This window comes from Pleurodeles waltl, chromosome 7 (genome assembly GCF_031143425.1).
Source record: "Pleurodeles waltl isolate 20211129_DDA chromosome 7, aPleWal1.hap1.20221129, whole genome shotgun sequence".
Classification (NCBI taxonomy): domain Eukaryota; kingdom Metazoa; phylum Chordata; class Amphibia; order Caudata; family Salamandridae; genus Pleurodeles; species Pleurodeles waltl.
Window position 1 is genome coordinate 80,448,405 of NC_090446.1, and position 25,639 is coordinate 80,474,043.

General features: G+C 45.0%; 1 protein-coding gene across 1 annotated transcript in view; it reads right to left on the reverse strand.

Moving 5' to 3' along the window:
* Positions 1–25,639, reverse strand: part of LPCAT3 (lysophosphatidylcholine acyltransferase 3) — a 273,776-nt gene that overhangs the window by 85,164 nt on the left and 162,973 nt on the right. Inside the window, exon 9 of the mRNA XM_069243022.1 lies at positions 11,281–11,447. Coding sequence (XP_069099123.1) covers positions 11,281–11,447 — 167 coding nt within the window. The remainder of the gene's footprint in view (positions 1–11,280; positions 11,448–25,639) is intronic.

Consider the following 25,639-nt stretch of genomic DNA (forward strand, 5'->3'; position numbering starts at 1 on the left):
CAGGGTGATCATATGGAATTATTGTTTCTTGAGATAAGTGTTGAGGTCCCTGAGGTCTAGTATTGGACGCCAATATTTCTGCTTTTTTTGGACTAAAAAGAATTGGGAGTAGTAACCCTCTCCCCTCTCCTGATGTGGAACCCTTTCTATAGCTCCCTTGAGAAGCATGGACTCGACGCCCTGCTTGAGCAGATGCAAGTGTTTCAACTTCCGAGGAAGGGCAGGCTTCGCAGGAGAACTGTGGAAGAACTCTAGGGTATGACCAAACTGGATGAGGTTTAGGACCCACTGGTCTGATGTTATCGTCTGCCAATTTTGGAAGTAGAGAGAAATCCTTCCCCCTAGTCTTGAGCGCAAAGGAAGGTTCGTAGTCAGAGACGATAGCAAGTCATTGCCTACGGCCTGTATCTTTCGGTTGCCTTCCAGCCTTTCCTCTCTGGGAAGCTCTTGAATACGCTGCCTGTTGAGGCATTCTCTGCTGGAACTGAGGGCGAAAGGAAAGAGATGCCGCAGAGGCAGAAGGATATCTGTACTATTCTACAGTCTACCTGGTCTATATGATGAGTAACCTCGGCCTCTAGCTCCTCTGAAAGGCTGTCTTTTAAACTGCAGAGTGCCAAGGGACCTGGCCGTGTCAGTGTCTGTCTTAAACGCCTAAAGCACATCATCAATGTGCTTTCCGAAAAGGGCTTCACCATCAAAAGGTAGGCCAAGGATCTTGTTTTGTACCTCAGGTCTAAATGAAGTCGCTCAAAGCCAACCTTGCCTTCTGAGAACTGCAGAACCTGCCATCTGACAGAAAGCCGTGGTGGCGATGTCCATAGCACAATCTATGATTTCTGCAGAAGACCTCTCCCCTCCTGCAAGACTTTCCTGGCCTCTAATTTAGAGTCTTCAGGCAGTTGATCTAAATAGGGTGCAATGTCAGCCCACAGCTGCCTATCGTATCTGCCTATGATGGCCAGAGAATTAGAAACCCTTATAATAAGCGAAGCCATTTAGGAAAAGCGTTTTCCTATATTGTCTAATCTCCTACCCTCCTTGTATTGGGGGGGGGGGGGGGGGGGGGCAGAAATTGGTGCTGAAGGGTTCCTAGATCTGCGTTGTGCCGCTTGGGCAATAACAGAGTTGGGTCTGGGATGGCCGTGAGGCAAGCCGGAGTGTCTTCAGGCGCATTATACTTTCAGTCAAGGCTCGGTAGAACCAGGATGACGGTGGCCGGGTTTTTCATAACTTTAATGCCCTCATTCCAGATATAGTCCACAATCACCATAGATTTAACACCCTTCTGAAATGGCTCCATAAAGTCATACAAAAAGCAGTCCATCTGCTTTGTGGGCATGGGCAATTCAAACCTTTTAGCAGCTCTTTCCAGCACGTTGTGGAAGCCGCCGATGTCAAGGACAAAGCAAAACACAAATGCTGTGGGATAGCGTAACAGGATGGACGGAATGCGGAACCAATCAAACATTCACCCCCAGTCAAGGATCTGGGTTTAAGCCATCCATTATTTTTTCTCACCATGCCACCCCAGTTTGAACCCAGCCATATGCAAATCAGTATTGACCCTTTTCCTCATGGGAACAGTCCAGCCCGAAATGCCAGGCCAGGTTCTCCCTGGACCGAAAACGAGCATCCTGGGACCGGTTTCAGGGTTTCACCCCTCATCAGAGAGGCTAGCTTGAATCCAGTGGCACAGTGAGCCCGGGACCCACATCTGGGCATACCCGGCGCACTTAGGGCGGCAAAAGTAAAGCAAAACACAAACGCTGTGGGATAGCGTAACTGGATGGACGGAATGCGGAACCAATCAAACCTTCACCCCCAGTCACGGATCTGGGTTTAATCCATCCATTATTTTGCTCACCATGCCACCCCAGTTTGAACCAGGAGGGGAATCAACAGGACCCGGAGGGGGCGAGGAGGGAGTAGGAATTTGGTAGTCATCCCATTCTGTTATTGATTCCAGTAATTCACCCTCTTCTCTGTCATCATAATCATCATCCGAGGAGGTCACATTCTGCGTACGGATGGAAATCAGTGTCTGCAGAGGTACATAAGATGGTTGGACCCCTGGATGGACTGGAGTAGAAGGCACAGAGAGCACAACAGGCTGCTGAACTCCCAACTCAGCTGGCGGGAACTGCCTTCTGTAGTCATCTAACATGAGTTGTATTTCAGCTATGAGAGATCCTGGTAAAGAAACCATCTGCTCCTGATAAGGATACTGGTGCGTCTGCGGATAGTAAGTGTGGATCATGCTGGGTGTCCTCCTCCAGATCCTGGCACTTCACATGTAGGTCTGATGGGTTATGAGCAACCCCAAAAGGTCCCTCATCATCTGAGTCCTCTTGCTCCAGTAAATGCGTAGGTACCAAAGCTGAAACCGTACCTGGAGATGTCACCATAGAAGAAAGGAAGGCAGACTTTTTATGTGCTTTCAGCCTCGTCAACGGGATAGTCAATGGCAACACGGATGGCATCGTCGACGGGGACATAGCCGGCACACTCGTCGGAATCACCGACGGCATAGTTGACGGTATCAGCATCGTCGACGGCATCGCCGACGGAGAAATCCTCACCGACGAGGAAAAACGACAGTCAAATGTCGATGGTCTCTCTGGCGGCAGCATCGATGAAGGAGAGGCGATGAGCAAGGCAACCATGAACGTCGACGAGGGCGTCGTCGACATGATCGTCTATGAGGAAGACAACACCATAGAGACTGTAGAGGTTGTAGTCGTCAACGATGAAGCTGTACAGACACCTTTGGACACCGCCGTGGACGGTGCTTTCGTCGATGTCGTTGTAGATTTTTCGGATGGCCTCTTACAGACATGTTTCACCACAGGAAATGGCGTTGGAGGCTCAGATAAGGCTTTTTTGCTGCGCTTTGAGGATACAGATCTCTCTTTAGAGTGCCTTTTAGAAGAAACTGAACTCTTGTGAGGAGAACTGGGAGGACTTCCAGCCTTAGAAGGCACCCTTTTAGTCTTCTTGGGGGCCTTTTTTGGAAGATCTTCTGAGTGGGGTTGAGAAGATCTGCCTCTTTTCTGTGGTTTTCTGGAGGAAGTTGAAGATTCCTCACTGTCAGAACCAGACACTGGATTAGATCTGGCCTTCAACTTTTGGAGCCAAATTAGTACCCTACCCTCCCTATCTTTGAGGGTTTTGTTAGAAAAGGTCTTCCAAACCTTGCAGTCTTTGGCCACATGGTCAGGGTAGAGGCAGTAAATGCAGTCTTTGTGAGGGTCCTCAAAGTGGAGCCTCCTCTTCCCACAGGTCTTACAGGCACTGAACAGTTTTTTTTTCCTCCTCATCAGACATGATGAATTCACCTCAAAATAGAGTTCCCTTAGGAAAAGTAAGAATAAGACCCCTTACTTGATGTAGGAAATTCTTTTTCTGAGGAAAAACAGCAAAAATGAACTTCTCTGAAGTGTTGACTGAGCAGAGCTCAAAGGAGACTCCCTAGCATGACGTGCGGTAGAAAATCTGAGGGATGGAGCTCCTCTCAGGAGGGTTCTAGACGGAGGGGAAGCCTGATTGGCTGGGCCTTGCTTTGGTCCTTTTTGCTCATAATGATTACGATGGGCTACTGAAGTGAAGGCCTTAGGCCATTTTTCATTGCAATATATATATATATATATATATGGAAAATGTCACTTAACCAGTGTACATCTGTTTGTGGCATGTTCCGCTGCAGATTCACATGCTGTGCACTGTTCCTGCCATCTAGTGTTGGGCTCGGAGTGTTACAAGTTGTTTTTCTTCGAAGAAGTCGGAGTCACTGGACCGAGTGACTCCTCCCTTTCAGCTCCATTGCGCATGGGCATCGACTCCATCTTAGATTGTTTTCCCGCATAGGGTGAGGTAGGAGTGGTAGAATGAGAATAGTAAAGATGTCCATGCCATGGGATAGATATGTATGTACATAGTTTGTGCTAAAGGAATGTTTATTTACATATATACAATTTCTGCATGTATTTCTGCATCTAAAGTATCTCATAAGGAAAATGTACACTGGGTAAGTGACATCTGTTCGTGGCATTAGTCGCTGCAGATTCACATGCTGTGCATAGTCCGCCGTCTGGTGTTGGGCTCGGAGTGTTACAAGTTGTTTTTCTTCGAAGAAGTCTTTTCGAGTCACGAGACCGAGGGACTCCTCCCACTTTGGTTCCATTGTGCATGGGCGTCGACTCCATCTTAGATTGTTTTCCCCGCAGAGGGTGAGGTAGGAGTTGTGTGTGCTAATAATAGTGCCCATGCAATGGAATAAATACGTATGTACAAAATGAAGGTTTAATGTAATATATTTACAAATGTACAAATGTTCAAGATCTACTTCTAAACGGCTACAGGCTCCCGGGGAGGAGGGTGGGCGCATGTGAATCTGCAGCGACTAATGCCACGAACAGATGTACACTGGGTAAGTGACATTTTCCGTTCAGTGGCATGTGTAGCTGCAGATACACATGCTGTCCATAGACTAGTAAGCAGTTACCTCCCCAAAGCGTTGGTTCAGCCTGTAGGAGTGGAAGTAGTTTGAAATAAAGTTCTTAGTACAGCTTGACCTACTGTGGCTTGTTGTGCAGATAACACATCTACACAGTAGTGCCTAGTAAATGTATGAGGCGTACACCATGTTGCTGCCTTACATATTTCGTTCATTGGAATATTTCCTAGAAAGGCCATGGTAGCACCTTTCTTTCTGGTTGAGTGTGCCTTTGGTGTAATAGGCAGCTGTCTCTTTGCTTTAAGATAGCAGGTTTGGATGCACTTAACTATCCATCTAGCTATACCTTGTTTTGATATTGGATTTCCTGTATGAGGATTTTGAAATGCAATAAATAGTTGTTTTGTCCTCCTAATTAGTTTTGTTCTGTCAATGTAGTACATTAGTGCTCTTTTGATGTCTAATGTGTGTAGTGCTCTTTCAGCTATTGAGTCTGGCTGTGGGAAGAAAACTGGTAATTCTACTGTTTGATTTAAGTGGAACGGTGAGATAACCTTTGGTAAGAATTTTGGATTGGTTCTTAGAACTACCTTATTTTTGTGTATTTGAATAAATGGTTCTTTATTGGTAAACGCCTGAATTTCACTTACTCTTCTTAGAGATGTGATGGCAATGAGAAATGCAACTTTCCACGTTAAGTATTGCATTTCGCAAGAATGCATGGGTTCGAAAGGTGGACCCATGAGTCTTGTTAAGACAATGTTGAGGTTCCATGAAGGAACAGGTGGTGTCCTTGGTGGTATAATTCTCTTTAGGCCTTCCATAAACGCTTTAATGACAGGTATTCTAAATAGGGAAGTTGAATGAGTAATCTGCAGGTATGCAGATATTGCTGCGAGATGTATCTTTATGGAAGAGAAAGCTAGATTTGATTTTTGCAAATGTAGTAAATATCCTACTATATCTTTTGGAGATGCATGCAATGGATGAACTTGATTATTATGGCAGTAACAAACAAATCTTTTCCATTTACTTGCATAGCAGTGTCTAGTGGATGGCCTTCTAGCTTGTTTTATGACCTCCATACATTCTTGTGTGAGGTTTAAGTGTCCAAATTCTAGGATTTCAGGAGCCAAATTGCTAGATTCAGCGATGCTGGGTTTGGATGCCTGATCTGTTGTTTGTGTTGTGTTAACAGATCTGGCCTGTTGGGTAGTTTGACATGAGGTACTACTGACAGGTCTAGTAGTGTTGTGTACCAAGGTTGTCTTGCCCATGTTGGTGCTATTAGTATGAGTTTGAGTTTGTTTTGACTCAATCTGTTTACTAGATATGGAAGGAGAGGGAGAGGGGGAAAAGCGTACGCAAATATCCCTGACCAATTCATCCATAGAGCATTGCCTTGAGATTGCCGGTGTGGGTACCTGGATGCGAAGTTTTGGCATTTTGCGTTTTCTTTTGTTGCAAATAGATCTATTTGAGGTGTTCCCCAAATTTGGAAGTAAGTGTTCAGGATTTGGGGGTGAATCTCCCATTCGTGGACCTGTTGGTGATCCCGAGAGAGATTGTCTGCTAGCTGGTTCTGGATCCCTGGAATAAACTGCTATTAGGCGAATATGGTTGTGAATTGCCCAATGCCATATTTTTTGTGTTAGGAGACACAACTGTGTCGAGTGTGTTCCCCCCTGTTTGTTTAAATAATACATTGTGGTCATGTTGTCTGTTTTGACAAGAATGTATTTGTGGGTTATCATGGGTTGGAATGCTTTCAACGCTAGAAATACTGCTAACAATTCGAGGTGATTTATATGAAACTTTCTTTGATGTACGTCCCATTGTCCTTGGATGCTGTGTTGATTGAGGTGTGCTCCCCACCCTGTCATGGAAGCATCTGTTGTTATCACGTATTGTGGCACTGGGTCTTGGAAAGGCCGCCCTTTGTTTAAATTTGTACTGTTCCACCAAAGAAGCGAGATGTATGTTTGGCGGTCTATCAACACCAGATCTAGAAGTTGACCCTGTGCATGTGACCATTGTGATGCTAGGCACTGTTGTAAGGGCCTCATGTGCAATCTTGCGTTTGGGACAATGGCTAAGCATGAGGACATCATGCCTAGGAGTTTTAATACCATCTTTGCATGTATCTTTTGTGTTGGATACATGGCTTGTATCACCTTGTGAAAATTTTGAACCCTTTGTGGACTTGGAGTGGCTATCCCTTTTGTTGTGTTGATTGTCGCTCCTAAGTATTGCTGTGTTTGACACGGCAAAATGTGTGACTTTGCATAGTTGATGGAGAAATCCAGTTTGCAAAGGGTTTGTATAACATAATCTGTGTGGTGTGAACACTTTGTTAGCGAGTCGGTCTTGATTAACCAATCGTCTAGGTACGGGAACACGTGTATTTGCTGCCTCCTGATATGTGCAGCTACTACTGCTAGACATTTTGTAAAGACTCTTGGCGCGGTTGTTATTCCGAATGGCAACACTTTGAATTGGTAATGTATTCCTTTGAATACGAACCTTAGGTATTTCCTGTACGAGGGATGTATCTGTATATGGAAATACACGTCTTTTAGATCTAAGGTTGTCATGTAGTCTTGCTGTTTCAGCAGTGGTATTACGTCTTGTAACGTGACCATGTGAAAGTGTTCTGATTTGATGTTGGTGTTTAGTGTTCTGAGATCTAATATTGGTCTCAGACTTTTGTCCTTTTTCGGTATTAGAAAGTACAGTGAGTAAACTCCTGTGTTCTTTTGTGGACCTGGTACTAATTTTATTGCGTCTTTTTGCAGTAATGCTTGAACTTCTAGTTCTAGAAGGTCTAAATGCTGTTTTGACATATTGTGTGTTTTCGGTGGGACGTTTGGAGGGAGTTGGAGAAATTCTATGCAATAACCATGTTGGATAATTGCTAAGACCCAAGTGTCTGTTGTTATTTCCTCCCAAGATTTGTAGAACTGGCTTAGTCTTCCCCCCACTGGTGTTGTGTGAAGGGGTTGTGTGACCTGTGAGTCACTGTTTATTTTGAGGGGTTTTGGGACCTTGAAATTTTCCCCGGTTTCTTGGGAATTGGCCCCCTCTGTATTGGCCCCGAAAGCTTCCCCTTTGATATTGTCCCTGGTAGGTAGGTGGTCTTGTTTGTGAGGTGCTGGCTTCTGTGGCTTGACCTCGAAACCCTCCTCTGAAAGTTGTTTTGCGAAATGTGCCAAATGTGCCTCTGCCCTGCGGGGAATAGAGTGCGCCCATGGCTTTAGCTGTGTTGGTGTCTTTCTTTAATTTTTCAATTGCAGTGTCCACTTCCGGGCCAAACAATTGCTGTTCATTGAACGGCATATTGAGCACTGCCTGTTGTATCTCAGGTTTGAAGCCAGATGTGCGCAACCATGCGTGCCTCCTTATCGTTACAGCAGTATTTATTGTTCTTGCAGCTGTATCTGCTGCATCCATAGAAGAACGTATTTGGTTGTTGGAGATATTTTGTCCCTCTTCAACCACTTGTTTTGCTCGTTTCTGGAATTCTTTGGGGAGGTGCTAGATGAGATGCAGCATCTCGTCCCAATGGGCCCTGTCATATCGCGCTAGGAGTGCTTGCGAGTTGGCGATGCGCCACTGATTTGCAGCCTGTGCTGCAACCCTTTTCCCAGCTGCATCAAACTTGCGGCTCTCCTTGTCTGGAGGTGGTGCGTCACCTGATGTATGCGAGTTGGCTCTTTTACGAGCTGCTCCTACGACAACTGAATCTGGTGTCAGTTGTGATGTAATGAAAGCAGGGTCTGTGGGCGGTGCCTTGTATTTCTTCTCCACCCTTGGAGTTATTGCTCTGCTTTTAACTGGCTCCTTAAAAATTTGTTTAGCGTGCCTTAGCATTCCCGGGAGCATAGGAAGGCTTTGATAATGGCTATGGGTGGAGGACAGGGTGTTAAAGAGGAAGTCATCCTCGATAGGCTCTGAATGTAGCGATACATTATGAAATTTGGCTGCCCTGGCTACCACCTGTGCATATGCTGTACTGTCCTCAGGTGGTGAGGGCTTAGTTGGGTACGACTCAGGGCTATTGTCCGATACTGGAGCGTCAGAGGTCCCATGCATCCTGATCATCTTGGCTCATGGTGGTATGAGCTGGTGATTGTGGTGGAGTCTGTGCCGGTGATGCATGAGTTGCCGGTGGTGGAGAGGGTGGTGGAGTTACCTTCTTTACCACCTTTCCTTGTGGTGGCTTGTCTTGTTGTTGGAAGTCAAGTTTCCTTTTCCTTCTGATTGGGGGAAGAGTGCTGATCTTCCCTGTACCACTTTGTATAAAGATCCGCTTTTGCGTGTGATCTACATCTGTTGTTTGTAATTCCTCCTCAAATCTGTGTCTTTGTAGTTGGGAGGACAGTGATTGTTCCTCTGAGTAGGAACTGGTTTTTGGTTCGGTTGCCGGGCGTTTTGGCACCGAAACCGTGTCTTTAGTTGTTTTCGGCTCCAACGAGATCTTTCTCCTTTTCGGTGCCGTGCCCTCTCGGTGCCGACCATCTTCGGTGCCGCTATCTCTGTGCCGAGCAGCTTCGGTGCCGCTATCTCGGTGTCGACCCTTTTCTGCACCACTCTCTCGGTCCCGAGATTGCTGCGTGCCTGTGTCTCGACCTGAGTCGGACGACTTCGGCACTAGCTCGCCCTTTTTCGGTGCCGATGGACGGTCACCTACTTTATGGGTTAAGCCATGGCCTGTTGGCAGTGGCGTCCCCTGGGCTTTGTCTGTTTTTTCGTGATCTTTGTTTCGACGTCTTACTCACGGTTGGTTGCACTTCGACGTCGAATTCTTCGGAATCAGATTCGTGGATGGAGAAAGTTTCTTCTTCTCCCTCTTCCTCGAACCGTCGTTGTCCTGTCGGCGTGGACGCCATTTGCAACCTCCTGGCTCTCCGTTCTCGGAGCGTTTTTCTCGACCGAAACGCTAGACAGGCCTCACACGTCTCTTCCTTGTGCTCGGGTGACAGGCACAAGTTACAGACCAAATGTTGGTCTGTATAAGGATATTTACTGTGGCATTTAGGACAGAATCGGAACGGGGTCCGTTCCATCAGTCTCGATGTTGCACGCGGTCGGGCCGACCAGGCCCCGACGGGGGAATCGAAATTACCCCGAAGGGCTACCGGAGCTCTTCAAGATTCAGTGTCGATTCTAATCTAACCCGATACTGAACGAAACAATACCGACGTAGTTTTCCGAGATTCTGACTAACTTTCCGACCCGAAACATGGAGCGAAAAGGAACAAGTCCGAACCCGATGGCGGAAAAAAAACAATCTGAGATGGAGTCGACGCCCATGCGCAATGGAACCAAAGTGGGAGGAGTCCCTCGGTCTCGTGACTCGAAAAGACTTCTTCGAAGAAAAACAACTTGTAACACTCCGAGCCCAACACCAGACTACGGACTATGCACAGCATGTGTATCTGCAGCTACACATGCCACTGAACAAATATTTACTCCTCAGTTAATTTAATGTGATGCAATGCGATCTCCTGTAAACTTGGCTAAAATGAATCACTTTTCTAAGTTTCACCACATGTAGATACTGTGATCATGGTACAGGCATTCAAGTCTTTCACTATACCTGGGTCTATTTCCTCTCTCTGTACCTCACGTCCTTTTTTTAAAAAAGATATCCTATTTAGGGCTGTGAAGAACCACTGAACAATTTATTTTGGTTGAACTGATGCAGTTTCACTTTCCTTTATTCTGTTAACCAAAATACTTTTGACTTCATCCCTCACTAAAGGAGTTTTTTTTTGGTTACTGTGGTGTTTCAGAGAATAGTCTCTGAAAGTTATTTCAAGGGCCTTAGCATTATCCTGGGAGTGTCTGGCCCCAAAAAAGCATTAAAAATAACAACAAAAAAGTATTAACATCTTGTTAGCCCTTTTCACCTCTCATATTTTGACATCAGAAGGTGGTGTTTTGGGAGTCTGAAAAATCTACTGTTTTGAAGTATCATTTGCAAAATGGTATTCTGTAATCCATCTGGGGCAAGATCTTTATGCCATAACAGTATTCCTAGTGTTGTCTTTCACACATTTTATGTATAAGCAAGGGGTCACAAAACTCCTATTTATGATCATAAGAGACACATTTCAAACATTGTCTATCGTTTGCTGCAAATGTTCGGTAGTATTTCAGACAAAACCTTGTGTGTATTCCCTGTAGTCCAAAACGCTAAAAAGTAATGTAGGAGTCCGAGCAAATCCATGCTCCTTGGACAACACTGGCACATTCACTGTCGTCACTGGCGTCTTGCTTTATACCTGCTACCTTATTTCTTGAATTTTTTGTTAAGGTCCTGAAACATGAGCATCTCAGCAGAGAAATTGCTGCTTCAAAATCCACAGGTGGAAAAATTATATTAAGATGATGGCTACATATGGAGGAATATTGGGCTTACAATCAATGTCCTATGGAGTCACTCTAGCACTCACATGTAACTTTCTTTTGAGTGGCAGCCTCAGTGCAGGCTTAAGGAATCAACATAACCAACAATGTCAGTAATGCACCAATCTGCTGCTGCTCTCCAGATTTCGGCTAATGTCACAACTAGGGCTAGTATTAAGTATTGTTAAAAGAAATGACTGCCTGTCAACCCCAACAGGGTCACAGAAGCAGAACCTCTAATAAAGCCTCATGCAATACTACAGTATTTGCCACAAAGGGTGGAAGTTACTGAATACAACAATTGACTAAAAGGCCAGCCAGGTGCCATTACATGGCACTGCATTGTCTCCTAATACTGTATTCCATTTTCCAAAGTCTGACACCTGACCTCTCCAAGCAGCTCCTGTGCTCACCTTGCCACCCAGGCATTTGTATTCACATTGAAGCTAGCGATTGTGCCAGTGAAAAGTGGTGTGGTCTCAAACAGCCACACTTTGATGTTCACACAGGCATCCCACTGTGGTAGGCCATTTGTGTCCTTCCCATTGTAGCCCAAGCCAGTCAGAATGCAGACTCCTTCCTGCAAAAAACAAGAAGTATGGGGTGATCAGAACAGGCAAACTTGAGGCAAGAAGAAAGGAAAACTTGAAAGATAACATACAGTTGGATAACATGTCAGCAACAATTATGTGATGTAAATACTTCAAAGTATCTTGTATCCTTTACCAAGTATCAAACCACTATGCTGTTGACTCAAAACACTCAATAACCCTTACTTTAAAACTGCATTTTCCCCAAAACTTAGTATAAAGTTAAGATTGTAAAATATGCTAATTTGCTACTTCTGCCTATCGCTGTGGAGGGCTGCATTTTAATCTACATCAAGGTGAAGTCAGTGCATGCTCTTATGATGCTCTGCAAGTCAAGTTATTAGTTATAGGACCAGACAGCACTGCCACTGCCTAGACAAGTGGTTCCCAACCTGTGGTCCGGGGACCCCTGGGGGTCCGCAAAGCCTTCTCAGGGGGTCCGCGAGAGCCTAGAAAATTAAAAGATATTAACAAATATTGACAAATTAGGTCCCCAGCTTCCAGTAATGACTCAGGCGGGGGTCCCCGGATTCCCATGATGATTCAGTGGGGGTCCCTGGGTTCCATTAATGTTAAAGTGGGGGTCCACAGAAATCAAAAGGTTGGGAACCACTGGCCTAGACGGGTGGGTGTTGGTTCAAAGGTAATTATGTCAGTTAAGGAGTTACAGGAATATTTATCATTGGCAAGATCAGAACTATCGCTGTTGGAAAGGCTATCATGCAGTGATGAAAATTAGTTACTTGCCTGTAACTTTAGTTCTCCAGTATTGGAATCTTTCATAGATGTACTTGAATTATTCACCGTCGTCGATATGGTAGTCCCCGGTACCTTTAATTAAGTAGTATTAACATAGGATAAACCTAAAGACCTTTAGGCCTCTCAGTTTAGCACTCTAGGCCCCTTGGGATCTTGTGTGTGTTTTGTGTGTGTGTGGGCCCTTTGGCAAGCATCACTCCCCAAAGGGGGGCACATTACTGATGGCCATTTCTGCTCCCCTTGGGGGCAGATCAGGCTATTTTTCTTTTAGGCCTATCTGCCCCCAAGACGTGAGGGATTATTTATTTTTTTTGTTCCCTTTAGTTTTTAGGGTCGAGCCTGCGTTGCATGCGCTCGCGCATTCGTAACGCAGCGAGACGCTTTAGTATTTAGAAAAGGGCTCAGAGCCCTGTCAACTTCACGTCAGTGTTTTTTATTGGTTCGTGGGCTTGCCTAATAAAATCTGCTTGCTTTCATTAGTCAAAGGCACGCATACGTCATGCCTTTTCCGGTGGCTAGCCCTCCTCGAGCGCAGTGACCAAGTGCAGAAAACATGCGAGGCGCGCTGTTTTCCATCGGGCTCGTGAACTTCTTTTTCTCTAATTTACGAGCGCGATCACGCTTGGCAGAAGTCGGGCACTTTACATAGTTAATTTCATTTTTTCGGGTTACGTACATAAATGCACTTTTGCCCGATAGGTGAAAAGTCGGGTTAGGAGTTTACAACGCGATCAGCTCCAACATGAGCAAATGCGAGACCTGTTGCATTGTAAATACTTGTTTTGTGTTGGGGGCTCCCCCTTTGGCAAGGGTCACCCCCCAAACAGGGTACAGAGCTGTTGGCCATTTCTGCCCCACCTTGGGGGCAGATCGGCCTATTTGTTTTAGGCCCATCTGCCCCCAAGGGGGGTAGAAGCCTCTTAGGCACCTGGGACAATTTCTAACTTCTTGGTAGAGGGGTGTTTGTCAACTGGTGAAGTATTTGTGATTATAACAGTTTATTTCTTCTTTTTGTTCTAGTTCAAAGCTTTTGCTTCCTTTGCTGTGGGTCCTTGCGGTTTTGGCAGTAGTTGTCCTGCGGTTTGCATAGTTGCATGTTTTAGGTAAGTAAAAGCAATTTACTCCAAAGGAGTATTGTTGACATGCATGAATGATATGTTTGTAGGTGGTGTACTAAATGCAGGATTGTGTGTGAAATTGTCCTTAGATTTGAGCACAATGATATTTGTGTTGTCATATGTCTAATTTGCTTTTTTCTTTTTAGTGGGTTATCATCGGTGATTGCTGTGTCTGTGCAGAGTAGTTGATGGTGAGTAGCTTTTTTAGCAAGTGAGTGGTATAGTCTTTTTTTAGTATACAACTGTAGGAAGTTGGCTCTGTATGTACTATTTCAAAGTAAGAAATAGCATGCACAGAGTCCAAGGGTTCCCCTTAGAGGTAAGATAGTGGCAAAAAGAGATAATTCTAGTGCTCTATTTTGTGGTAGTGAGGTCGAGCAGTAGGCTTATCAGAGGGTAGTGTTAAGCATTTGTTGTACACACACAGGCAATAAATGAGGAACACACACACTCAGACAATTCCAGGCCAATAGGTTTTTGTATAGAAAAATATATTTTCTTTGTTTATTTTAAGAACCACAGGTTCAAGATTTACAAGTAATATTTCAAATGAAAGGTATTTCACTTAGGAACTTTGAATTAGCAAAATAGCATATACAGTTTTCATGCAAATGACATATAGCTATTTTAAAACTAGACAGTGCAATTATCAACAGTTCCTGGGGGAGGTAAGTGTTTGTTAGTTTTTGCAGGTGAGTAAACCACCTACGGGGTTCAAGTTTGGGTCCAAGGTAGCCCACCGTTGGGGGTTCAGAGCAACCCCAAAGTTACCACACCAGCAGCTCAGGGCCGGTCAGGTGCAGAGGTCAAAGTGGTGCCCAAAACACACAGGCTTCAATGGAGAAGGGGGTGCCCCAGTTCCAGTCTGCCAGCAGGTAACTACCCGGGGGGGCGGCCGGGTGCAGTGTGCAAACATGCGTCGGGTTCGCAATAGGATTCAATGGGAGACCAAGGGGTCTCTTCAGCGATGCAGGCAGGCAGCGGGGGGGGGGGGGGGGGGGGGGGGCACGGGTTCCTCAGGGTAGCCACCACCTGGGCAAGGGAGAGGGCCACCTGGGGGTCCTTCAGGCCCTGGGGGCTACGGGTGCAGAGTCTTTACCAGGTTTCGGGTCTTTGAAGCAGGCAGTCGCGGTCAGGGGGAGCCTCGGGATTCCCTCAGCAGGCGTCGCTGTGGGAGCTCAAGGGGGGTCAACTCTGGCTACTCACGGTCTCGTAGTCGCCGGGGAGTCCTCCCTGTGGTGTTTGTTCTCCACAAGTCGAGCCAGGGGCGTCGGGTGCAGAGTGAAAAGTCTCACGCTTCCGGCGGGAAACGTGTGTTGGTTCAAAGTTGCTTCTTTGTTGCAAAGTTGCAGCCTTTGGGGAACAGAGCCGCTGTCCTCGGGAGTTATTGGTCCTTCTAGATGCAGGGTAGTCCTCTGAGGCTTCAGAGGTTGCTGGACCCTGGGAACGCGTCGCTGGAGCAGTGTCTTTAGAAGTGGGGAGACAGGCCGGTAGAGCTGGGGCCAAAGCAGTTGGTGTCTCCATCTTCTCTGCAGGTTTTCAGTTCAGCAGTCCTCCTCTTCTTAGGTTGCAGGAATCTAGTTTCCTAGGTTCTGGGGAGCCCCTAAATACTCGATTTAGGGGTGTGTTTAGGTCTGGGGGGTTAGTAGCCAATGGCTACTAGCCCTGAGGGTGGCTACACCCTCTTTGTGCCTCCTCCCTGAGGGGAGAGGGGCACATCCCTAATCCTATTGGGGGAATCCTCCATCCGCAAGATGGAGGATTTCTAAAAGTTAGAGTCACCTCAGCTCAGGACACCTTAGGGGCTGTCCTGACTGGCCAGTGACGACTCCTTGTTTTTCTCATTATCTCCTCCGACCTTGCCGCCAAAAGTGGGGCCGTGGCCGGAGGGGGCCGGCAACTCCACTAGCTGGAGTTGCCCTGGGGTGCTGTAACAAAGGGGGTAAGCCTTTGAGGCTCACCGCCAGGTGTTACAGTTCCTGCAGGGGGAGGTGAGAAGCACCTCCACCCAGTACAGGCTTTGTTACTAGCCACAGAGTGACAAAGGCACTCTCCCCATGTGGCCAGCAACATGTCTGGTGTGTGGCAGGCTGCTAAAACTAGTCAGCCTACACGGATAGTCGGTTAAGGTTTCAGGAGGCACCTCTAAGGTGCCCTCTGGGGTGTATTTTACAATAAAATGTACACTGGCATCAGTGTGCATTTATTGTGCTGAGAAGTTTGATACCAAACTTCACAGTTTTCAGTGTAGCCATTATGGTGCTGTGGAGTTCGTGCATGACAGACTCCCAGACCATATACTCTTATGGCTACCCTGTACTTACAATGTCTAAGGTTTTGCTTAGACACTGTAGGGGCATAGTGCTCATGCACTTATGCCCTCACCTATGGTATAGTGCACCCTGCCTTAGGGCTGTAAGGCCTGCTAGAGAGGTGACTTATCTATACCTGTAGGCAGTGTGAGGTTGGCATGGCACCCTGAGGGGAGTGCCATGTTGACTTAGTCGTTTTAACCCCACTAGCACACACAAGCTGGCAAGCAGTGTGTCTGTGCGGAGTGAGGGGTCCCCAGGGTGGCATAAGACATGCTGCAGCCATTAGAGACCTTCCCTGGCATCAGGGCCCTTGGTACCAGTTACAAGGGACTTACCTGGATGCCAGGGTGTGCCAATTGTGGAAACAAAGGTACAGGTTAGGGAAAGAACACTGGTGCTGGGGCCTGGTTAGCAGACCTCAGCACACTTTCAAATCATAACTTGGCATTAGCAAAGGCAAAAAGTCAGGGGGTAACCATGCCAAGGAGGCATTTCCTTACAACAACTCTTTGTGATAAAGCTACACTTGGTTTGGTCTACTAGTCCCTTGATGGCAACGGCTATATTTCCTGCAACTATGACATGTAATCGCTAGTTGCTTCTTCGTATGCTGCATTTTGTAGACAATGCTTTAGCCTTGCCACAAGATCACCCTGATTGTAACAGTCTTTTTAAGATTAGGCCTGTCCTTGATCATTTTGTAGATGGGTTTTCAGAGGTCTATGTTCTAGGCAAAGAGAAGTGCGGACGAGTCTTTGGTCCTTTTCAAGGGGCGTTTCGTTTTTAAGCAGTACATTCCTAGTAAGAGGGCACTGTATGGAATTAAATTGTATATGTTGTCAGAAAGTAGTACAGAATACGTGTATAATTTCCAGGTCTACACTGGTAGGGATTCCAGTATTGACCCTCCTGGCTGTCCGCCCACTTTTGGAGTTAGCGAGGGAACCTAGTAGACGACTGTTTAACAAAGGTCACCATTTGTACGTAGATAATTTCTACACTGGAGTGCAGTTGTTCAAGGAGTTGTTTAGAGTGGACACTGTTGCTTGTGGCACAATCCGTTCTAACCGGAAAGGCTATCCAAGGGAGCGTGTGTGTAAAAAAAAAAAAAAAAAAAAAATAAACACAAGAGGGGACAGTGCAGTGCCTTGCGCAGTAATGAGCTGCTAGCTCTGAAATTCAGACATGAGGGATGTGTACATGCTATCCACCAACCATGATGAGAGTACTTCCCTTGTGAATGTTTGGGGTCAGGTTGCCGAAGTGCACAAACCTGTGTGCATTTTGGACTACAATAGGCACATGGGTGGTGTTGATAGAGTAGATCAGAGGTTGGAACCTTACACTGCTCTTCGTAAGTCTTACATGTGGTATAAAAAGTTGGCCCTACATTTATTTCATTTGGCAACTTTTAATGCTTTTATTGTGTTCAAGGATTGTTCACCTGAGTCAAGGATGAAATTTGTTAAATTTCACAAGTCAGTGATAGAGCCCCTTATTGTGGTGGAACAGGCAAGAGTTCCTAGAGTAGCGATGGTGGAGGATGTGGCTAGATTGAAAGATCACCACTTTCCAGATCACCTTCCTCTCACTCCCAAAAAAGACTTGCCCACTAAGAAATGTAGAGTATGTGCCCAAAGATATATCCGGAGGGAGAGCCGGATGTACTGCCCCGATTGCCCTTCAAAGCCTGGGCAGTGTGTGGCTGGCTGTTTCAGAAGTTACAACATGCAGAAAGGTTTTGGGGGAATACAGTGAGCGTAAACTGCCTATTTTATATTTTCATATGTTCAGTTTCACGGTTGGCATTACTGTCATGTATTTAGTTAGAGCTTTTGCGTTTGTAGTTTTGTACTCATTTTATAATTAGTTAGTGGTTTCTTTGTTGTTTATTAACCAAAAAAGTGATGGCGGTGTGCGTGGGGTGGCGCTTGGCTGGCGGTGTGCCAGCCAAACATCAGTCCACACACTCCCATCAGCTAATATGACTGCTGTATCAGGCATGTGGGCATATGTAAGTGATGGGCCCTTGAGTGGCGCTGTCTGTCGATCCAAGTGTTGTAATGTGCTGGGCCCGTGGCTGGCGGCGTGAATGGTCTTGTGCATGTCATGTATGAAAGGTGTGTGAATATACTGTAAACCGGTTGGTGCCTTGACGCGGCTTTGCAGCTCACAAGCTGAGAGTCATTGGTTCCGTTTTTTAGCCTTTCAGTTATTAACAGTCCATTTCACTTTTGTGAATCTCTTGTTAATAAAATTTGATCTACTGAACCATCAATACCCTCATGCCAAATCCAACCAGTATGTGTGGTAAAAACAAAACCTGCTCCGTTGTAATCAGGCGTCGCAACACACTTGTGATACGCTAGGTGTCTCAGGTGGGACCCCGATGATGAAGCATGTCACCAACTTGGTTGGTGGGTGAGGGGTCTTTTTCACATAACCTAAGTGCGTTTCTTTTCACAATTTTAGTGTTTGGTACATCACAGACGTACTCGGACACGTCAAAATGATATATTACAAAAACTATCTGTGTTTGGGGAGGAGGGGGCACCTATGGTTTTGGTCCTGGGTGCGGCCTTCATCTAGGGAAACCTACCAAACCCAGACATTTCTTAAAACTAGACACCCCAAGGAGTCCAGGGAGGTGTGGCTTGCGTGGATCCCCCAACATTTTCTTACCCAGACTCCTCTGCAAACCGCAAAATGTGCTTAAAAAAAGCATATTTTCCTGACTTTTCTTTGTAGGGTCACCCCTCCAGCACAAAGTTTCTACTCCCCAGTGTTCCCCCTCAGTCTCCCAAGTAAAATGACATCTAACTTGTGTGGGTCCCCAAAGCAGAGGTAGCCTAAAGATGTATAAAAGAAGAATATGTGCTTATAAACTCGCTGTGCTATCCCCTCAATCTCTACAAGTTTTTGGCCTTTTTTCTGTTGCAGGCACCTGGCCCATCCACACAAGTGAGGTATCATTTTTATCGGGAGACTTGGGGAATGCTGGGTGGAAGGGAATTTGTGGCTCCTCTCAGATTCCAGAACCTTCTGTCACCAAACTGTGAGGAAAGTGGTTTGTTTAAGCCAAATTTAGAGGTTTGCAAAGGATTCTGGGTAACAGAATCTGGTGAGAGCTCCACAAGTAACCCCTTTTGGGTTCCCCTAGGTCTCTAGTTTTAAAAAAATGCACAGGTTTGGTAGGTTTCCCCTAGGTGCCGGGTGAGCTAAAGGCCAAAATCCACAGGTAGGCACTTTGCAAAAAAACACCTCTGTTTTCTGTGGAACAATGTGATGTGTCCACGTTGTGTTTTGGGGCATTTCCTGTTGCAGGCACTAGGCCCACCCACACAAGTGAGGTATAATTTGTATCGGGAGACTTGAGGGAACTTAGAATAGCAAACTAAGTGTTATTGCCACCTTGTCTTTTTCTGCATTTTTTCCTTCCAAATATAAGAGTGTGTGTAAAAAAGAAGCCTTTTTGAGAAATGCCCTGTAATTCACATGCTAGTATGGGAAGCCCGGAATTCAGAGATGTGCAAATAACCACTGCTCCTCAACACCTTATCGTGTGCCCATTTTGGAAATACAGAGGTTTTCTTGATAAGTATTTTTCACTCTTAATATTTCAGCAAATTAACTGCTGTATACCCGGTATAGAATGAAAACCCACTGCAAGGTGTAGCTCATTTATTGGCTCTGGGTACCTAGGGTTCTTGATGAACCTACAAGCCCTATATATCCCCTCAACCAGAAGAGTCCAGCAGACATAACGGTATATTGCTTTAAAAAATCTGACATTGCAGGAAAAAGAGTAAATTGTAGAGAAAAATGGCTGTTTTTTTCAATCTCAATTTCAATATTTTTTTATTTCAGTTATTTTCTGTAGGAAAGCCTGGTAGGATCTACACAATTTACCCATTGCTGGATTCAGAATTTTGTCTACGTTTCAGAAATGTTTAGGTTTCTGGGATCCAGCATTGGTTTCACACCCATTCTCTCACTGACAGGAAGGAGGCTAAAAGCACAATTTTTTTAAAAAAAATGGGGTATGTCCCAGTAAAATGCCAAAATTGTGTTGAAAAATTGGGTTTTCTGATTCAAGTCTGCCTGTTCCTGAAAGCTGGGAAACTGGTGATTTTAGCACCGTAAACCCTTAGTTGATGCCATTTTCAGGGAAAAAAACCACAAGCCTTCTTCTGCAGCCCTTTCCCCCAATTTAAAAAAAAAAACAAAAAAAAAAAACTACATTTTCACTGTATTTTGGCTAATTTCTTGGCCTCCTTCAGGGGAACCCACACAGTCTGGGTACCTATAGAATCCCTAGGATGTTAGAAAAAAAGGACGCACATTTGGCGTGGGTAGCTTAAGTGGACAAAAAGTTATGAGGGCCTAAGTGCGCCCTGCCCCAAATAGCCAAAAAAAGGCCTGGCACCTAAGGGGGAATAGGCCTGGCAGCGAAGGGGTTAATTATTTGCGATCGAGGATCGGTCTCCAATCCTTCCATTTCTTGAGAATGAGGAAGAATCTGGAGTAAAATCCTTTCCCTCGGTGAGATGGTGGAACCTTTTCTATTGCTCCCTTGGTGAGCATTTTGTTGATCTCCGTCCTGAGTTGGTGCAGATACTCAGTGAAGGTTTTGCAAGGAGGATTGGGAGGAGGTATTTGGACAAACTCCAGAGTTTGTGTCCACACTTTACCAGTTATAAGACCCACTGGTCTGATGTTATAGTTTGCCACTGCATGAGAACTAATTAGATTTTTCTGCCTAGATTTAGAGATAGGTGTTTGGGGGTAGTTGGATCCCTGGACACATCATGCTCTGCGATCATGAGTCTTTAGTTGGACGAGCTGAACGTCCTCTGGCAGTAGACCTATTGTAAGAGACTTGTGGAGGTTGTCTTTGGAAGTATTGCTGGCGAAATTGTTGGGAGGTAGATATGAACGACATATCTATACTGCTGATAGCCTCCCCTATATGAAGGCACTCAACGTTCTCTTGTGCCACAAAAGTAAGACATTTGAAACTGCAGTGTTCCTAAAGAATTTGCCATTTCTGTGTCAGATTTTGACTGCAATGCCTGGTCAATAGGTTTCCCAAAAAGCGCTTGACTATCAAATGGAAGGTCTAGTATTTTATTCTGTACTTCCAGACGAAATGATGTGGCCTTCAGCCAAGCTTGCCTTCTGAGGACCTCAGCCCCTGCAAGCTGGCGAAATGCAGGAGTGGCTATGTTCATTGCACAATCAATTATCTCTGCCGATGTGTGTTCTCCCTCATGTAATATCTTTTTAGCTTCCGCTTTAATGTCCTCCAGCAGTTGATCAACATATGGGGCGATGTCTGCACATAATTGCCTGTCATATCTGGCTAACACTGCAAGGTAGTTAGCTGCTCTTACACAGACAGGACATTGAAAAAAATATTTTGCCAAATATTGTCCAATCATCTACCTTCCTTGTCCGGAGGTGCGGATATTGGCATAGAATGATTTTTGGACCTTCTCTGGGCTGCTTGTGTTACCACCATGATCAGTCAAGCATGCTGGGGCATCTTCAAGTGTTTTATATTTTTTTTATCTAGGTATGGGAGCACTGCTGTGACTTTCACTGTGTTTTACATGTCCTTCAAACCTTCCTCCGATATGTAACTGACTAGTGGCATGGAGCATACAGATTTTTGGAATGTCTCCTTAAAGTCATAGCGGAAGCAATCAGTTTGCTTGGATAGCATGGGAAGTGTGAAGTGGTTATCAGCCCTTTCCATAATATTATGGAACCCTCCGATGTCCTCTGGAGGTGAATCTACCTTGGAAGGTGAAGGAGAAGGTGGAGTTGGGATTACATAATCTTCCCACTCCGACTGGTTGTCGAGGAGCTCACCTTCCTCTTGTTCTCCTTCAGATATGTCAGTCTCATGTTGGAGGGTCATTTAAGGTGTGGCCACATTCGCTAACAGTAGAGTGGTCGGCCTCTGGCGCGGGGTGGCTAACCGAGAAGTTGGAGATGACGGTGGCTGAGGTTGCACCTCTTCTGTGGCTGGAAGGCCCCTACTATAGTTGGCTACTTTTGCTCGTAAGTCAAAAATTAAGGTGTTTGGCATATAAAAACCCTCCTGGTTTGTTTGATCACCTGCATAGTATTGTGTGTCATAAGCTTCGCCATACTCCTAGTCATCCTCCTGGTACTTTACATTCTACTGTGAGCTGTTCCAAATGGACCCTCATCATCCAATTCGTCGTCACCCTCCAAGAGATGGACTGGTATTAACAGGGTTATTTTACTAAGAGAAGTATGCTCTGGTGTAATTTATTTTATAGTTTCCCGTTTTCTGTGTATTTTTCCTCGCGTTGACTGTCGTAGACGAGCTAGTCAACAGCGTGAAAGGAGCAGTCATCGATGTTGCCTTCGTTGCTGCAGATCGTGAAGATATTTTAAAAGTCTACGTTTTTTTGGTGAAAGCTACCGTCGACTGGGTCATCGATGATAGCGGTAATGAAGAAACCATAGTTACCATCGTGAACGATGAATAAGGAAAATGTCACTTACCCAGTGTACATCTGTTTGTGGCATTAGTCGCTGCAGATTCACATGCTGTGCACAGACCACCGTCTGGTGTTGGGCTCTGAGTGTTACAAGTTGTTTTTCTTCGAAGAAGTCTTTTCGAGTCACAAGACCGAGGGACTCCTCCCACTTCGGTTCCATTGCGCATGGGCGTCGACTCCATCTTAGATTGTTTTCCCCGCAAAGGGTGAGGTAGGAGTTGTGTATGCTAGTAATAGTGCCCATGCAATGGAATGAATACGTATGTACAAAATGAAGGTTAAAGTAATATATTTACAAATGTACAAATGTTGAAGATTTACTTCCAAACGGCTACAGGCTCCCGGGGAGGAGGGTGGGCGCATGTGAATCTGCAGCGACTAATGCCACGAACAGATGTACACTGGGTAAGTGACATTTTCCGTTCGGTGGCATGTGTAGCTGCAGATACACATGCTGTGCATAGACTAATAAGCAGTTATCTCCCCAAAAGCGGTGGTTCAGCCTGTAGGAGTGGAAGTAGTTTGAAATAAAGTTCTTAGTACGGCTTGACCTACTGTGGCTTGTTGTGCAGATAACACATCTACACAGTAGTGTTTAGTAAATGTATGAGGCGTAGACCATGTTGCTGCCTTACATATTTCGTTCATTGGAATATTTCCTAGAAAGGCCATAGTAGCACCTTTCTTTCTGGTTGAGTGTGCCTTTGGTGTAATAGGCAGCTCTCTCTTTGCTTTAAGATAGCAGGTTTGAATGCACCTAACTATCCATCTGGCAATACCTTGTTTTGAAATTGGATTTCCTGTATGAGGTTTTTGAAAGGCAATAAATAGTTGTTTTGTCTTCCTAATTAGTTTTGTTCTGTCAATGTAGTACATTAGTGCTCTTTTGATGTCTAATGTATGTAGTGCTCTTTCAGCTATTGAATCTGGCTGTGGGAAGAACACTGGTAATTCTACTGTTTAAGTGGAACGGTGAGATAACCTTTGGTAAGAATTTTGGATTTGTTCTCAGAACTACCTTATTTTTGTGTATTTGAATAAATGGTTCTTGTATGGTAAACGCCTGTATTTCACTTACTCTTCTTAGAGATGTGATGGCAATGAGAAATGCAACTTTCCACGTTAAGTATTGCATTTCACAAGAATGCATGGGTTCGAAAGGTGGACCCATGAGCCTTGTTAAGACAATGTTGAGGTTCCATGAAGGAACAGGTGGTGTCCTTGGTGGTATAATTCTCTTTAGGCCTTCCATAAACGCTTTAATGACAGGTATTCTAAACAGGGAAGTTGAATGAGTAATCTGCAGGTAAGCAGATATTGCGGTGAGATGTATCTTTATGGAAGAGAAAGCTAGATTGGATTTTTGCAAATGTAGTAAATATCCTACTACATCTTTTGGAGATGCATGCAATGGTTGAATTAGATTATTATGGCAGTAATAAACAAACCTTTTCCATTTACTTGCATAGCAGTGTCTAGTGGAAGGTTTTCTAGCTTGTTTTATGACCTCCATACATTCTTGTGTGAGGTCTAAGTGTCCAAATTCTAGGATTTCAGGAGCCAAATTGCTAGATTCAGCGATGCTGGGTTTGGATGCCTGATCTGTTGTTTGTGTTGCGTTAACAGATCTGGTCTGTTGGGTAGTTTGACATGAGGTACTACTGACAGGTCTAGTAGTGTTGTATGCCAAGGTTGTCTTGCCCATGTTGGTGCTATTAGTATGAGTTTGAGTTTGATTTGACTCAATCTGTTTACTAGATATGGAAGGAGAGGGAGAGGGGGAAAAAGCGTACGCAAATATCCCTGACCAATTCATCCATAGAGCATTGCCTTGGGAGTGCCGGTGTGGGTACCTGGATGCGAAGTTTTGGCATTTTGCGTTTTCTTTTGTTGCAAATAGATCTATTTGAGGTGTTCCCCAAATTTGAAAGTAAGTGTTCAGTATCTGGGGGTGAATTTCCCATTCGTGGATTTGTTGGTGATCCCGAGAGAGATTGTCTGCCAGCTGGTTCTGGATCCCTGGAATAAATTGTGCTATTAGGCGAATATGGTTGTGAATTGCCCAATGCCATATTTTTTGTGTTAGGAGACACAACTGTGTCAAGTGTGTCCCCCCCCTGTTTGTTTAAATAATACATTGTTGTCATGTGGTCTGTTTTGACAAGAATGTATTTGTGGGTTATCATGGGTTGGAATGCTTTCAACGCTAGAAATACTGCTAACAGTTCTAAGTGATTTATGTGAAACTTTCTTTGATGTATGTCCCATTGTCCTTGGATGCTGTGTTGATTGAGGTGTGCTCCCCACCCTGTCATGGAAGCATCCGTTGTTATAACGTATGTTGGCACTGGGTCTTGGAAAGCCGCCCTTTGTTTAAATTTGTACTGTTCCACCATAGAAGCGAGATGTATGTTTGGCGGTCTATCAACACCAGATCCAGAAGTTGATCCTGTGCCTGTGACCATTGTGATGCTAGGCGCTGTTGTAAGGGCCGCATGTGCAACCTTGCGTTTGGGACAATGGCTATGCATGAAGACATCATGCCTAGGAGTTTTAATACTATTTTTGCTTGTATCTTTTGTGTTGGATACATGGCCTGTATTACCTTGTGAAATGTTTGAACCCTTTGTGGACTTGGAGTGGCTATCCCTTTTGTTGTGTTGATTGTCGCTCCTAAGTATTGCTGTGTTTGACACGGCGAAAGGTGTGACTTTGCATAGTTGATGGAGAAACCCAGTTTGTGAAGGGTTTGTATAACATAATTTGTGTGATGTGAACACTTTGTTAGCGTGTTGGTTTTGATTAACCAGTCGTCTAAGTAAGGGAACACGTGTATTTGCTGCCTTCTGATATGTGCAGCTACTACTGCTAGGCATTTTGTAAAGACTCTTGGCGCCGTTGTTATTCCGAATGGCAACACTTTGAATTGGTAATGTATTCCCTTGAATACGAACCTTAGGTATTTCCTGTGCGAAGGATGTATCGGTACATGGAAATACGCATCTTTTAGATCTAATGTTGTCATGTAGTCTTGCTGTTTGAGCAGTGGGATTACGTCTTGTAATGTGACCATGTGAAAGTGGTCTGATTTGATGTAGGTGTTTAGTGTTCTGAGATCTAGTATTGGTCTTAGAGTTTTGTCCTTTTTTGGTATTAGAAAGTACAGTGAGTAAACTCCGGTGTTCTTTTGTCGACTTGGTACTAATTCTATTGCGTCCTTTTGCAGTAATGCTTGAACTTGTAGTCCTAGAAGGTCTATATGCTGTTTTGACATTGTGTGTTTTCTGTGGGACGTTTGGAGGGAGTTGGAGAAATTCTATGCAATAACCATGTTGGATAATTGCTAAGACCCAAGTGTCTGTTGTTATTTCCTCCCAAGATTTGTAGAACTGACTTAGTCTTCCCCCCACTGGTGTTGTGTGAAGGGGTTGTGTGACTTGTGAGTCACTGTTTA